The sequence below is a fragment of the Daktulosphaira vitifoliae genome, unplaced genomic scaffold (genome assembly GCF_025091365.1).
Source record: "Daktulosphaira vitifoliae isolate Bord-2020 unplaced genomic scaffold, ASM2509136v1 Scaffold_1, whole genome shotgun sequence".
Classification (NCBI taxonomy): domain Eukaryota; kingdom Metazoa; phylum Arthropoda; class Insecta; order Hemiptera; family Phylloxeridae; genus Daktulosphaira; species Daktulosphaira vitifoliae.
Window position 1 is genome coordinate 23,112,037 of NW_026099572.1, and position 14,656 is coordinate 23,126,692.

General features: G+C 30.4%; 2 protein-coding genes across 5 annotated transcripts in view; both read left to right on the forward strand.

Moving 5' to 3' along the window:
• LOC126896143 (cGMP-dependent protein kinase, isozyme 2 forms cD4/T1/T3A/T3B) overlaps positions 1 to 14,656 on the forward strand; it is a 79,495-nt gene that overhangs the window by 38,198 nt on the left and 26,641 nt on the right. For 3 of the 4 annotated variants that reach the window (XM_050668644.1, XM_050668645.1, XM_050668643.1), the window contains exon 3: positions 11,742 to 11,908. In XM_050668644.1, coding sequence (XP_050524601.1) covers positions 11,742 to 11,908 — 167 coding nt within the window. Of the gene's footprint in view, positions 1 to 5,675; positions 6,579 to 11,741; positions 11,909 to 14,656 lie in introns of those variants that run through there. The other variant, XM_050668646.1, reaches the window with a different exon arrangement.
• The window catches only part of LOC126896169 (uncharacterized), a 180,822-nt gene that overhangs the window by 14,689 nt on the left and 151,477 nt on the right, over positions 1 to 14,656 (forward strand). The gene's annotated exons all lie outside the window — the stretch shown is intronic.

The following is a 14,656-nucleotide window of genomic DNA, read 5'->3' on the forward strand; positions in this document are numbered from 1 at the left end:
AGAATAAATTTTAATATTTAAGTAAAATTGTAGTAAAAATTTGTAATTTAAACAATGGTATAAATAGAATTATGAGTAAAATGTGTGAGAATCTTATCGTTTTAGCTACTGTCTGGTCACAATAGCGTTGCGCTATCTATCAAATAAATTTTGCTTCTGTTAAATGCGAAATTCACCTACAGATGACGTTACAATATTTTTCTAGGTACATTTCAATAAATACATAATTAGTTATAATTTTTAATTAATAAAATGAATTGGCGTGTGCAATAGTAGGATTCTAAAGTTTAATTCCCCCGCTCAAAAAAAAAAAAAGAAATCCTGATTTATGTGTGTGTATATATATATATACAGGGTGTTCAGTAAGTTAGGAAATAGTTAAATTGTTACAAACAATGAGTACAATAGAAATTCGTTTCCTTATTTACTGAACACTCTGTATATACACATACACACATATATATACTGTATATATTTTTCTCTTTAATTACATAAAAATTGTCTACAATAATAATACATCTATGTTTTATGTCGTTTTTGAGAAATTGAATTGAAGTACACCTTATAATTTGTCAGTTTTTCTCACTTTATATATTTTATTGTATATTTTTTTATTCATTTTTGTATTAATTTAATATTGGCTGAATATTCCTTTTTTTTTGTAAATTTAACAAAAAACAACTAAAAATTGTCTATTATCTTTTAATAAGCTAATTAAAATAAAATTAAAGACTATTAACAACATAACTTTTATATAGAGTATGTTTTTCTTCTTTTTCCTCGTCTTTATTCCAATTACTTGGGCTCGATCACACTTATTCTCAAATTCCACAGCCCCCCATACCTCTCTCTGGCTAATTAAATCTACCACTTCCTCGTTCCACGAGATATCATCTAATATAGAAGATTTACAATTTCATTATATCATATTTTATTTAACAATAGCTTAAATTACTTATTTTAATAATTTATATTTTAAAAATGTTTTAATAATTATAATTAATATTTAGTATCGGAATAACTACAAAATGTTGTTTTAAACGTATATACATCTGTGTAAATACTATCAAACAGTCCTATTATTAAATGGTTAAAAACTAAATTTATTACAGATTTTATTGTCATTTATATGAAAGTTAAATGGTTCAAAAGTTTTTTATATATATGTAGTAATAATAAAATAATTGCGTTGTATTTGGAATATTTTTAAATTTTTAATCTATCGTTTTATTGGAACATCATTTCCCTAGACTAGTTGTTTATTAACTTTTAGCGATTAATAATTATAGTAAACAACCTCATTAACCTAACATATATATATTTTCGATATCTAAATTAAGTTTATAATTTTAGTACATAATTAATTAATTAATTACATTTCATGGTTGTTACAAGTCTTGAAAACATGGAAAAGCCAGAGGATTTTAAAATGGACAAAAAAATAATAATAGAAAAATGTTTGGAATTTAAAAAAAATTTATAAACCTTATTATATTTATTTAAACTGTTATTAAATTTAATTTTCAACATTTTTGAGGACTAAGACCACTCTTGTACTCCTTGTTACGCCATTGCAAATTAAAGAAGTTAATAAAATTTGGCACCCCCTGCATAAAAAATACATATTTACATACCATAAGCGAGTTATTGTATTTTTTTAAAACTGACAGAAAAATCATTACAGAGTTAGAATTTGACAATTTAAATTTCTTAGCAATTATGGTTTTTATGATTGTGATACTCGTAAAAAAGTAAAGTTTATTAATATTAAAACTTGTAATTAATTATTGTTCGAATGATAATATTATTGCTGTAATAATAATATTGTTTATTAACAGCGATCACTGTTGGAATCCTATAAAATTGATAAATAAGCTAATTCATCAAACATTTTTACTGATTACTTGTATCGATTCGATTTACATTCAAAATTATCTTAAACTAAATAAATCGTTCTATAATTAGAAACTCTAGATTTTTAATTTTTCATTATTTTTCTATTAGTACATCACTAAAATTAGTATAAAATTTAATTTAAATTGTGTATAGTTATAATAATTTACTCAAAATTTGCAACAACAATTCAAAATTTAGTTATTATTTTCAATGTAATTACTATTAACATTACTATTTAATATTTTGTGCCAAGTACTTCCGAAACTCATTAACTCTTATCTAACGCAGTTTATCGTTTTTCGAAAATAATATCTATTTTTATGCCTATGTTCATAATTTCTTAAATGTGTTACTGAGAAATGATGTTACTACTCTTGAATTTTCCTTTTTGTTTTTTGTTATTTCGTAAGTTGTTATTTACTAACGCGTATTTTAAAATTGTTGTTAAAATAATAAGCAGCAATGGTAAATCACGATACATTGAAATACAAAAAACAGTTTAAAGGTTTTCATCAATCACCGACATCGTGAATGAACAAATAATTTTTAATGATTAATTTTCTGAGAAAAATCTTAACCATACCAAATATTAGATTACCGTTTGTCTTTCGAAGACTATTATTTAAAAGAGTTTTTTGATGTTTTAAATGATAAATATATCAATCATCAATTAAACCATTCTGCTTGTATATATTGTAGAAAATTATTAATCTTTCAAGTCCAAGAATCAAGAAGACTTCGAGAATCAATAGATTAATGAATTCCGTAAAAACTCAAAGCATTATCTAATGTATACATATCAATCATTTCAAGTTGTTAAAAATGAACCGTTTACTCTCATGTTAATTTGATGCATAATTATTATCTTTTATAACATATTTTTTTACACATCGTATATTATAGTGCAGATTATTAAGTTGCAATTAATTATACATTGTAATATTGATTAAAAATATGCCATCGAACACTTCGCTTAGTATATAACCGGACAGGATTACATATCACAAAATTATAATGAAATATCCAGATCATTACATTGCATCTTAAGACACCTAAAGTTTTATACCTTTATCGTAATAAATGATTTGAAATTCCACAAATGATGCTTATGTGATAAAATTATTATTTTAATTTTTTTTTAAATTGTTTAAATTTTATAGATTTTTTAAAACAAATATTTTTTGAAGAATTTATTTTTATCATCGACAATATGCTGATTTAAATCTTAATTGTTATCATTTGTAAAGTTATAAATCAAAGTGATCAGAGTAATAAAAGTATCTAATTCTGCCTATGGATTGTAGTGGTCCGGAAAATCGCTAATTCAATTTTCACTTATTGAGTTTATACATTTTCCGTTTGCCTTCCCTTATTATGCCTTATTTCTTTTATACAACTTATTGTTGGCTGCCTCGGAACTGCCGTTTACTTCGTTGACTTCTTTTTTTTCTCCGCGTTCGCCGTGTTGTGCTTTAGCACGAACTTAATCGAAAGTTAAATCACAACACGGCGCTGCCTTTTCCGTTCATATTTAATTTCAATTCTAATTCCCTTATCATAATTAGTCTCCAGAGAATGTTCTTAGTAAAATACATCATTAATTACTTGTATTTCGAGTTAAATTTATAAACATTAGTGTTTCATATGATTTAGTATGATTATAGCTTTTTTTAAAGTTGGGTACAATTTGAAAAAATATAAATAAATTATTTACAAATAATCCCTCATACAGTGCGATTTTATCATATTAGTGTTTACTTTCAAAATTAGATACTCCCATAGATTGGATCTTACGCAGATCTACTAGCGTTCTTCTTATTAACTGTATGATCATTACATTATTTAAAATTAAACACGTGAATATATTAAACTGGTTAACTACTAGTCATTAAAAGGTGGCTTAGATTGCAATTTAGATTATAATGTGTCACATAAACTAGCTGCAAATAATTATTTTGTAACTGATTATTATCTTAATTATTTGTAATATTAAGAAGCCATTCTAGTGATGATTGCAATTTGCTTAAAATGTTAAAAACATGGTATAACAATAAATTGACAAATATTTTATATTTTTAAATAATTTAAAAAAATAAAACTATTTTTGAATTTTATTTGATTCAAATGTTTAAACAATGTAACCATCACAATTTAAAATACCGATAAATATGTATAATTTAATGATAACGCATTATCTTTATTTAGTGAATAATATGTGGCATGATTAATTGTTTACAATTAATTCAGGTCAAGGTATTTTTAATTTAATACAAAAACATCCTAATGTCCTATAACTTTTGAGATTTGTTCCAGGCAAAATCACTCATTATTGAGATAAGAAATTTATTTAGCTATTTTAATAATTTTTTATTAAATGTGTTCAATTAAATTAATAATAGTTTTTAACTGAACTTATTAGTATTGGTACTTTTGTGCACTCTATGAGGTAATTCCGACAAAAATTTTCTACTAAATAATTTTTTGACTAGTTATGTATTTGCAGAATGATATCATATGGTTCCTATGATATGTTTTTTCTCTTTTTGAATTTTTTCTCAAATCGAGTTTAAAATAATAATAATAGTAATAATAATATGTAACGTTACAGTTATAAAAATTAAATATTTTTTCTATTTTAATTATTTTACTTGATTATTTTAATTTATGGTAGTAGAATTATACTTTCAACGTCCGTAGAAACTTTCTAATGCTAGTGGTGTGTACAAATTTCGTAAGATGAATTGCTAGTTGAAACTTAAATAACTGTGGTCGTGTGTATAAATGCAAACGTAATTGTTAATTTTTAGATTTATCTTGGAGGTCTTAGTTGCGAAATGTACACATCAATTTTTGCAACGCGCCCAAATGTTTTTGACGGATTGTTAGATACTATACTTTGTATATCATATGATAATTACAACAATGAAAATTATACAATCAGTAATGAATATCTCAAGCAAATGTATTGTGCCGTTCGTGCCCGTAGGACGTCTTGGCTAATTTACAAAATTCGCATTCAGGCCTTAAGAGATTTTTTTTTCTATTCTTCTACACCTTTTTTACCGACGCCTTGGGGTTCGACGACCGGTCTTTTATTCTCCAGAGATCTTTTCTGGCCGTTTAAAAAAATTTTCCGCCTTCGAACCGATAAGCCGCTACCCACTAGTTACTGTGCCGCTGGCTAACAGTGTTATTATTGTTTATTGTCCCGTGCTGCCTACTGCCTAAAGTCGTTCGCCTACTGAAAAACAGCCGGAGGCGAACCACTTAGCGACAGAAAGCATTGGAGATATGTTCGTAGGCGACCACTTAGGCCTGTAGTCAGTGGTGGGACGCTTACGCTTATGCTGTGCGTTTCAGCCGGCGTCTGGACGGCTCGGCGCAACAGCTTTCATTCATATTCGGTGTCGGTCGCGTACTCGTTGTCTAGTTTCGCATTGGTAACTAAACGTATCGTCGACATCAGATCATAACGCACTGCTGCGTGTTCTCCATTATCCCGCGACATCTTGTATTTCTATATTTACTTGTTTTGTAGTTTGGCGCAAAACACCAGTCCAAGAAAACTGACAATTATAATAACGAGAAAAGAGTCGTAAACGTCTACACCTCGTACGGTCACGGTAATTAAGTGTGGTCCGCGTACGTCTCCTTTTTGGCGAGTGTCGTGTGTGATTTGTGCTGAAACCGAGACGGTCGTCGCAGCGTTTCGTTTTCGGTGGGGACAGTAATACTCGTATAAGTTTGCGCGAAAAGATCGTGTAATTGTGACTGGCCGGCGTTGCAGTCGATCGCGGTACGCTTACGGCGTTCAAAAGCCGGAGGACAACAACCAGCGAATAAACCTCTTCGTCTTCGACACACGTGCGCGTAACGCGAAAGGACTCTCCGACCTCTTGTCCGGCTTACCACCACTCTGCGCGTCGCCCGGTGTTTGAGTCCTTGTCGGTCCAACTGTTATTACATACGAACACCATTACATGCCATCTGTGGGTAATAGAGCAGTTTGTACCTGGTTAACGCGTGTGCTAGACGTCGTGCGGTTGCCTGCCGACCGTGTGTGGAATCGAACTGTTCATCGTTAACAGCAAACGGCGACTAAGGCGGCATCCTTGACCCGGATAATAGTACGTTTTATTTTATTAAAAAACGACAGTGAACCTCGACCGGTGGCAGTAACGCAGTGCCTGTTTTTGTTGTTGTAAGTAGTGTCGTTGCCACGCGCGTGTAAAATTGCATTTTTGAGCTTTGCGAAGCTCGTCGGTTATACGTACAGCGAGTGGAGTTCGTGTCGTTTTGGGTATTGCGGGCGACGCGATGAGCACGTCCGTCATGAACAGGCTCCGGGAGCTTGAGTACGAGCTTGGACGGCGCCAGTCGGAAATGCGGAAAAAGGACGAGTACATCGCTCGACTGGAACAGCGATTGGACGAGCGGGACGCCAGCGTGAGACATTTGCGCAACGAGATCGATAAGTTCAGACAAGTGGTCCGACCGCTGACCCAGCATATTATGGCCATGCAGATCTCGGCCGAGGATCTGATTGGCTTTAATCCGATAGACGGAAGTCCTAGTGTGGTCGGCGGATCTCTCAAAGGCCGTCCCACGCGTCAGGCCATCTCGGCCGAACCTTTGAGGAGCATCGATCAATTGACCATCGTTAAAGTGAAGAAATCGGCACAGTGAGTTATTGTCAATTTCGCCGCCGTATTAATTTACCTCGTCGTCAATTGCCATCACGTCAATAGAACAACAGTTGTATTTTATAACAGTTGCCAGCACGTGATCCCCTCTCGAATTAACTTTATTTATTTGTTATTCTGTGTCCTTGTACGTTTCTAAATCTGATTCGTTTGGAAAAAACGATACTGATGTGTTTGTTCTTTTCCATACATTTTATTTTTTATCGGTTTTGATTTTCACCTACCGACGGAAAGACAAAAAAGATAGTTTGCGAATTTTTAATTTATTATAATCAATATAATGCTCATTAGAATTTTACCTAATTAACTTCCGACGTATTAATAATTTATGGGGACACTGTCACGTAACCGGTTGTGGATTTGTTTTTTATCGATACCGTTGTTGTTTGGCGCCGACAACATAATTGGATTTGCATGAGAAATAACAAGCATAATGCAAACCATTAGACGTTGCCAGCAAGTCCTTGGTAGCAAACATATCGTGTACGTTGCGTGTGCAATTAGATCAGTGTGCCTCGAGAGAAGTCGAACGGATCTCTCGTTTGGATAAGATTCGTTCGAAAATTATCTCGGGTCTTTCAAACGCTTCTCTCGCGTCCGGTTTCCTCGGCGGGTTGCCGTTGGCAATTTTTTATGTACACACATCTAATTTACTTAAGGCTTTATAACCAATCGTCAAAAGTCATTCGAGTGTCGTCGTATCGTTTCGATAGCAATTTGACGTCTGATCGATGATTTGTGTATGCGTTCGGCGGACGTTTGTTTAGTGCGTGACATGACCGCTTTAAAAGTACGTTTCCAAAAGATTATAATTACTTTTGGAATAGTAAATAGTGGCACACGTTACAACAAACACCTCGCGGTCATTATGTTCATATCGACCGAGCTGCTACACTTGTTTGTTTCACTTGCTTTGAGTAGTTACCTTGCACACCTTATAATTTAAGGATAGCATCATGTTTTTATATCGAACCATTTGCTTTTAAGCGCCTAAGTCCTCTGCCCTATCATTTGTACTCAAAGTACCTCTAATCCGATACCCGTAGTGCGTCTTTACAGACATACTCGTGCGAAAATAGACAGTTTTGTACTTTATTTAAAGCTCCAAGAGCAGTTTCTGTGGCTCGGCACGTAGTTCTTATTGGACATAGACGCCGTGACGTATAAATAAAAACGTAAACATCGTGAATCACTTGTCACCTCTCAATTTAACGCATAATACCGTCTGTATATCTTCACACTTTTCGTACGGATTCGCGGTCGCATGTCGTACACGTGTCATCACAGTCCATTAAAATGTTGTTGATATTCAAAGAAAACGGCCGCCCAATGCTAATCAGAAATGCCGACGCGTTTTAATGTGTTCATTTCACATTGAGGCGTTGACGCCATACCCATTTAACCACCTCTGAGATTTATCAGTCTAGTGTACTTGATCCTGAATTTCGAAAATTCCCTACTGCCCAGGAAACGCATCTCACGTGTCTTTGTTTGTGTTCCCGTGGAAAATGTTTTTCCTCCTGTCGTCCGCTGAATGCGCAACTCTTCGCCGGAGAAACAGTTACAGCAGCGGACTGTGACCTCGGGCGAATTAAACGCTCTCCCATTACTAAGACCTTCGAAGTTATTCTGTAAAAAATGTATTTGTCACCAGATCGTGAATGATGAGGATGTTTTTTTTTGTAGCCTTGGTGCGCATTTTTATGCCTGTGAAATATCATCAGAAACACATTAAAAAAAATGTATCTGTGTTTTTCTTCCTTATAGTCTCCGTGTAATAATTATTTTGTTTTCGGTTTTAAAGGTCAGGCAGTACACATCACATGCGAATACAATTTTATTCTCCTTACATTTTCATTAAAATTCTACTGTTCGCATTTTAATCTATTAAATCGGTAGAACTTTGTACTTATTTATATTTACAATTTTGTTTGCGTTTCCTCGTTGTTTTCACTGTTATACATTTCAAATGAATTTGTAATTATAGAGGACTGTAAGTCTAATAGGTAATACGTGTAGCAGACATTGCGTAGTATAATTTCGTGTCTTGGCAATGGGAAAAATTAGTTGACTGACGTGTGGGGTTAAAGACCCAATTGAAGATTATTTCTAAGTTGGTTTTGGGTCGCGGCCATGCCGCCCCAAAGAGTAAACTAGAATGAATTGTTCATTTTAATACATCCGGACGCAACAACTATCGTTATAAACATTCTTGAGACAGGTTTTATTTTTTTGAAAATTTTCCGCTCCCCAAGTGCGCAAATACTGCTCTGATTAAATGTAAATATTTTACTTGTGAAATCTTCGGTGAATGCCAAATGTTGAAACGAGTAATTTACTCATGCCGTGCGATAGTAATGAATAGGTGATTGGAATTTTGCCCAATTAAAATTTCTTTAAAATAATTGATTTCCAAATAAATAAAAAAGAATAGCGAAGACACCTAATTAATAAACATCAAGAAATTCATAGAGACCTTATTAAACCTCTTGTCAAGAATATGAGATTTAATAAGGTTTCATATTATAAATGCAATAATATTTAGTGTTATTATATACAATTTTTAAATATCATTTCTTTGGTCGTTTTTTGGTATTTTTTATACGAATTGTTTTAAGAATTCTATTTTTTTACATAGTCGTTCGCCCGAGTTAAATTGTTTGTAAAAGAAATAAAATATTATTTTTTTGTTTTTGACGAAGCTAACTTGTTAGGCTAAATAAGGAATAGATTTAAAAGAAGATAGTAGGCTGGCAGCTATCACTGTCTTTTTATGGTCGAAATAAAGGCTGTGACAAAGAGATTGCATTAGTGTAGATAGTTACTCTTAATACAATAAATTAAAAACGCTCTAGTAGTAGTTGGTTAGGAGTTAAAATTTAATTTTCGTCTATTTCACCTGCTTGTTTAATTTTTTTACTTCGTTAAAAATAATTGAAATCTTCTATTACTATTTTTATTCTAACTCCTGTATTTACCTTAGGTGTTCTGTACGCACAAAATATTTACATTTTCGAGTACAAATTATGTGCATTAAAATATTTATTTGCTCCTATTATACTTGTATTGAATAATAACACTACATCAGTGTTAAGTAAAAATGTAGCAACTGTTTTTTGTTTTTATAAAATAAACAGTTGTCAGCATTAATATACATTTTAGAATTAAATTTTTATTTTGGTAGTCCAATTTACTACGCAGTATTTTTTTATGGGAATCTAGTTTTTTTTTTAGATCGGGCGGTTATTTTAAAAAGTTGCTAGGTACACAAAATCAAAATACATTTTAAAAGAACGCTGTGTATTTTATGGAGTTATTTTTTGGCAGTTTTACCTTAAACAAAACACAAAGTGAAGTCAATAATGTATTTTAAGAAACAAGCTCATTGAATTAAATACAGTGTATACTTGAAGTGTACAAAAATCAATATTAAAGTAAGGGGCAATTTTAAAAAATTCAAAAATCACTTTTTTTATCTCGATTGAATCATGTATAATTTACTTGGGAAAATAAACAGATGTTTTCAAAATGTTAACATTAAAGGAATTGCTCGTAGTTATATTCTTCTGTATGTTTTTTTAATTTAAAGATAAGCTCTGTAATAGCCTCTAATATTATATCAATTACTCATATTACTAATAGACATTTGCAGTTTGTTTATTGTGCCGAGTTCTTCTTCATGTGGTTTTTTACTTAATACTTATAAATTATTACACAACCATTAATTTAGTATTGAGTTTGTTTATTCATAAAATGCAATTTGTGTTAATTCATAGTTGCGTATTTCACCAATATGAAACAAATAAATATGTTAATCATATTTTATTACTAAAAGAAATTTTTAATAGTTATGAACATTTGCCTAGTCAATACTACTAATTGATTTAAGGGTATCAATATATTTTCTAATTGTTTTAATATTAATTCTTATATAATTGCTCTATAGTTTAGTAGGCTACATAAGTTGTTTGCGATATTTTATTTTACAATTTTTGACTATTCAAATAAAAAATGGGTTTTTATACAATTATTAAATAGTTATTTAATTGATGATTAATTAGATTTGACATGTGTGGTTTCCAAATGAAATATGATTAAATCAGAATCGTTGTTATAGTTATAATTTTTTTTTCTCGATCATTATTTTTTTAGAACAAGATAGAAATTAAAGTTTCTCTACTATCTTAAAATAGCATCGTCATTATTCAGTTTAAAATAGTTCTTTAATTATCTTTTAAAATCCTTAAAATTACTGAGAAATTTGTATCAAGTTGAAAATTTGGTTTAGCCAACACGTGCCATGGCCACAAAATGATACTCATAAAAATATGTAAAACTCGTAATGACCGTGTTTGATGAAACTTGAAACNACAGTTTAAAATAGTTCTTTAATTATCTTTTAAAATCCTTAAAATTACTGAGAAATTTGTATCAAGTTGAAAATTTGGTTTATCGTGAGCCAACACGTGCCATGGCCACAAAATGATACTCATAAAAATATGTAAAACTCGTAATGACCGTGTTTGATGAAACTTGAAACATTAAAACGCTTTAATAAAATATAGCTTTTATAGTCGTAAAAAATACATAAATGTCTTGTGCATTTGAGAGTCGAGTTTAACGCGAAACGAAAAACGTACTTTGTATAATGGCCGACGAATAAACGAGCTGATATCAGCTACTTGATGACTTTTTGTTGATGCGTGACATAATTTGTCAAGTCTATTCTTATAAAAAATATAGGAAAAAATAATTAGATCAAATTCATATTTTGCGGTCAATTATATGATAAGCGTTTATTAATAATTATTGAAAAATATTAATAACAATAATATGTACAACATTAGACTTGCAAACGGTTATCCCAAACATATTCTTGGTTCAAAAAACTAAACCTGTACATATCCATTATCTTTTACGACCCTAGTTAAATAATTTTGTCACGTTCAATTAAATATAACTTTCACCAGGTTCGCCGATTGGCCCATTGGCATTTTTTCTATCCACAACTAATTATAAGACGACATGATACTATTATAGTTGGTCCGGGAATAGTTTTTAGTGTGAACGTTTTATGCGTTTTATCTGTGTTGGTTAAATGAATACGTGACGCCCCTAATAATTGTTTCTATGAATTTGCAGATCCAGAGAACTGATCAAAGGAGCTATTTTGGATAACGATTTCATGAAGAATCTGGAATCAACTCAAATCAGGGAAATCGTTGATTGCATGTACCCTGTGGAGTACGCCGCAAATAGCATTATTATCAAAGAAGGCGATGTGGGCAGTATCGTTTATGTTATGGAAGGTAAGTGTTTTGATTTTTAATGGCATAAATAAAGTCTAGAAAATGCATTTACGACTTGGACGCGATTAACCTTGACCAAACACTTGGCTTGAAAAATGAAAGAGTCCGTTTGTTTTTAATATCTTAATAGCCAATAAATTAAGTTTGGAAATTCAAATTCAATACGAAATGAAATCGTGTTTTGAATATTTTAATTATTAATTTTAGAAGCTCATCGAGTGCAAACTCGTTCGGTAATGATATGGTAATTTGATTTCTCGGTGATAACTTAAGTACATTGTAGTACTTTTCAGATTTTTATTATTAATTATATTTTTGGAGTAACTTTTTTTTAATTTAAATAATTTTATGAAAATGTTTCAAAGCAGTCACTTGTTAATTTTACATACCAGTCGTCTAAAATTTAACTAAAAGTTTTTCTTTTAGATTTAATCTATTAAAATACTTGTTCCGTTCCTCAATTTTAACCAAGCCGATCCATTCTATTCGTTATACATTTTTTAAACTATTATTTTAATCGTTTGTTTTCGTGCCATTTCAGTAGTTTTTAATGTAAATTTCATGTAAACGTCAAAAAGTTTTTTTTTTTCAATATCTGTAAAGTCCTATATTGCAGTTAATTTGTAAATTATGCACAATTAATGTAAACACTACGTATACAATATTATTTTTTTTAATATACTTATTTTTTTTATTAAATAGACATCCATATTTTATTTTTTAGCTTTAATTGACTAAAAACCGATTATGTTAGTGATGTCATAGCAACATTTATTATATAACATCAGCTACATTAAACTGTATGCATTGTATTACGGCGTTAGGTTAGCAACTAAACATACGTTGAGTCAATCTAATTGTCCTGCAGACTTGCCTTGACTACTAAAACCGTGTTTTCGTTAATTTCTCATGGTACGTTTAAACAATGTACGGCTGTCAACACAAACTATAATATGAAAACCATTTAATACCGTATAAAAAATATGATTTTTTTTTTATAACTAATATAATATATTATCAACATAAATCGCTCCGGTTACGGTATCGAGTATAATAAATAATGAGTACTGATATATTTACTCATTCTGGTACCTGTACATACTGACTAAGTGTTAAAAAAACCTTGACACTAATACTTCTAATATTTTCAATATTATATACGGTGATGAATTGTGCAAAAGCGATTAATGGTATTCATTTTTTTGGAGAATTAACAGAAAATTACGAATATATTTCATAGATATTTACTTATCGATTCATGATGAAGGTCAATTTGAGATATAAAGTCCACTGATTTTTTGTATGCTTTTATTGAATAGTAATTAAGTTCGACGAATGAATACTAGTTAATATTAAGTATTTTATCGACGCCACAAAATATCCCTAAATTATTTGTTTAAATAAATTTAGTCTTTTTAATATGCATGCGGTAGTATAACATTTATTATGATTTAAATTGAATAACAGCGATACTATCGCACATGGAAAAAAGTTACTTATGTTTTATCTATACATGGTAAACATGTGGACAAACGTTCAACGGTGTAGTTATTTTTGCTATAATTGTGGTCAAAATTAAAATTTCGAATCGACTAAATTTAATTACATCTGCTAGCAAGTTATGTTAGGTAACAATACGTATAACTTTTCTGAATTTTGGCAAAAAACTGTTAATTTTTGAAGGAAAAAGTCTTATTTGCAATTTTAACTGTGTCATACACGTAACAGTGTTCTAAAATTAATTTTTTAATAACAAAATTCGTATTTATATGTTTTTTTTTGTTTTTTTGTTTTTTGTCGAACTATTGTCTTCATGTGATATGTCATATTTAGACACTTCCGTTTGGCGTCAAGATGGGCAAGTAATGAATAAACTTTTTGTCACCGTGACAAAAACTGAATACATTATCTTGTTGTAACTGTGGACAACACACAGGGGGCGGTTTGTCCTCGATCTACTTTAATACATTTTAATGCACCTGGTAAAATCTGTTCAAGATGAGCATTTTTAGTTACTGACGATGTCAAGGTTTTTATCAAAAAAATTGTTAATTTGTACTCATTTTTGTAATTGTTGTTTTGGAATAAACTTTATGTTACCACTTTTGATAACTCGTGACCCAATAGTTCTACATATTTTTGATGATACATAAATAATTTATTTCAAATCAACAATTTGACTAAATATTCCATTAATAGACTGAAGACATAAATTATTTCATAAACATTTATGTTGTCAGGGAAATTATGTCACTAATTTTTTTCTACCGTTATAGAATTTTATTTATAATATTTTATTATTTATTGATAATTTTTGCGGACAAACCGACCTACATTCAAGTGAGTTATCTATAAAGAAGTCCTATTTTGTGTACTTACTTCTATAAGTAAAGAAATAATATTTTATTTAAATGAAATCACAATATAATTTATTTTTACCATGCCATTATCGATGATATACGTTTTTTTTTAGAACATTAAATCGGAATACTCATTTTGTACATGCTTAAAAAAAAAATCTAATAGAAAACACATTTTTATAGAACTGTTGTTAAACGGTCTCGTCTAAACAATTATTTTTCTTTTACGATGAAAAATTATGTTTCTATTTACTTATAAGTTAAACTCCCCAAAACGTTAGTATTTAGTATCTAATAACACAAATGGCGATATTGCGAAATTATCGGTTTAGTTCAATAATAAAGTGGTCGTTCCTTAAATACAGTAATTTTCATTTGTTTCATTATC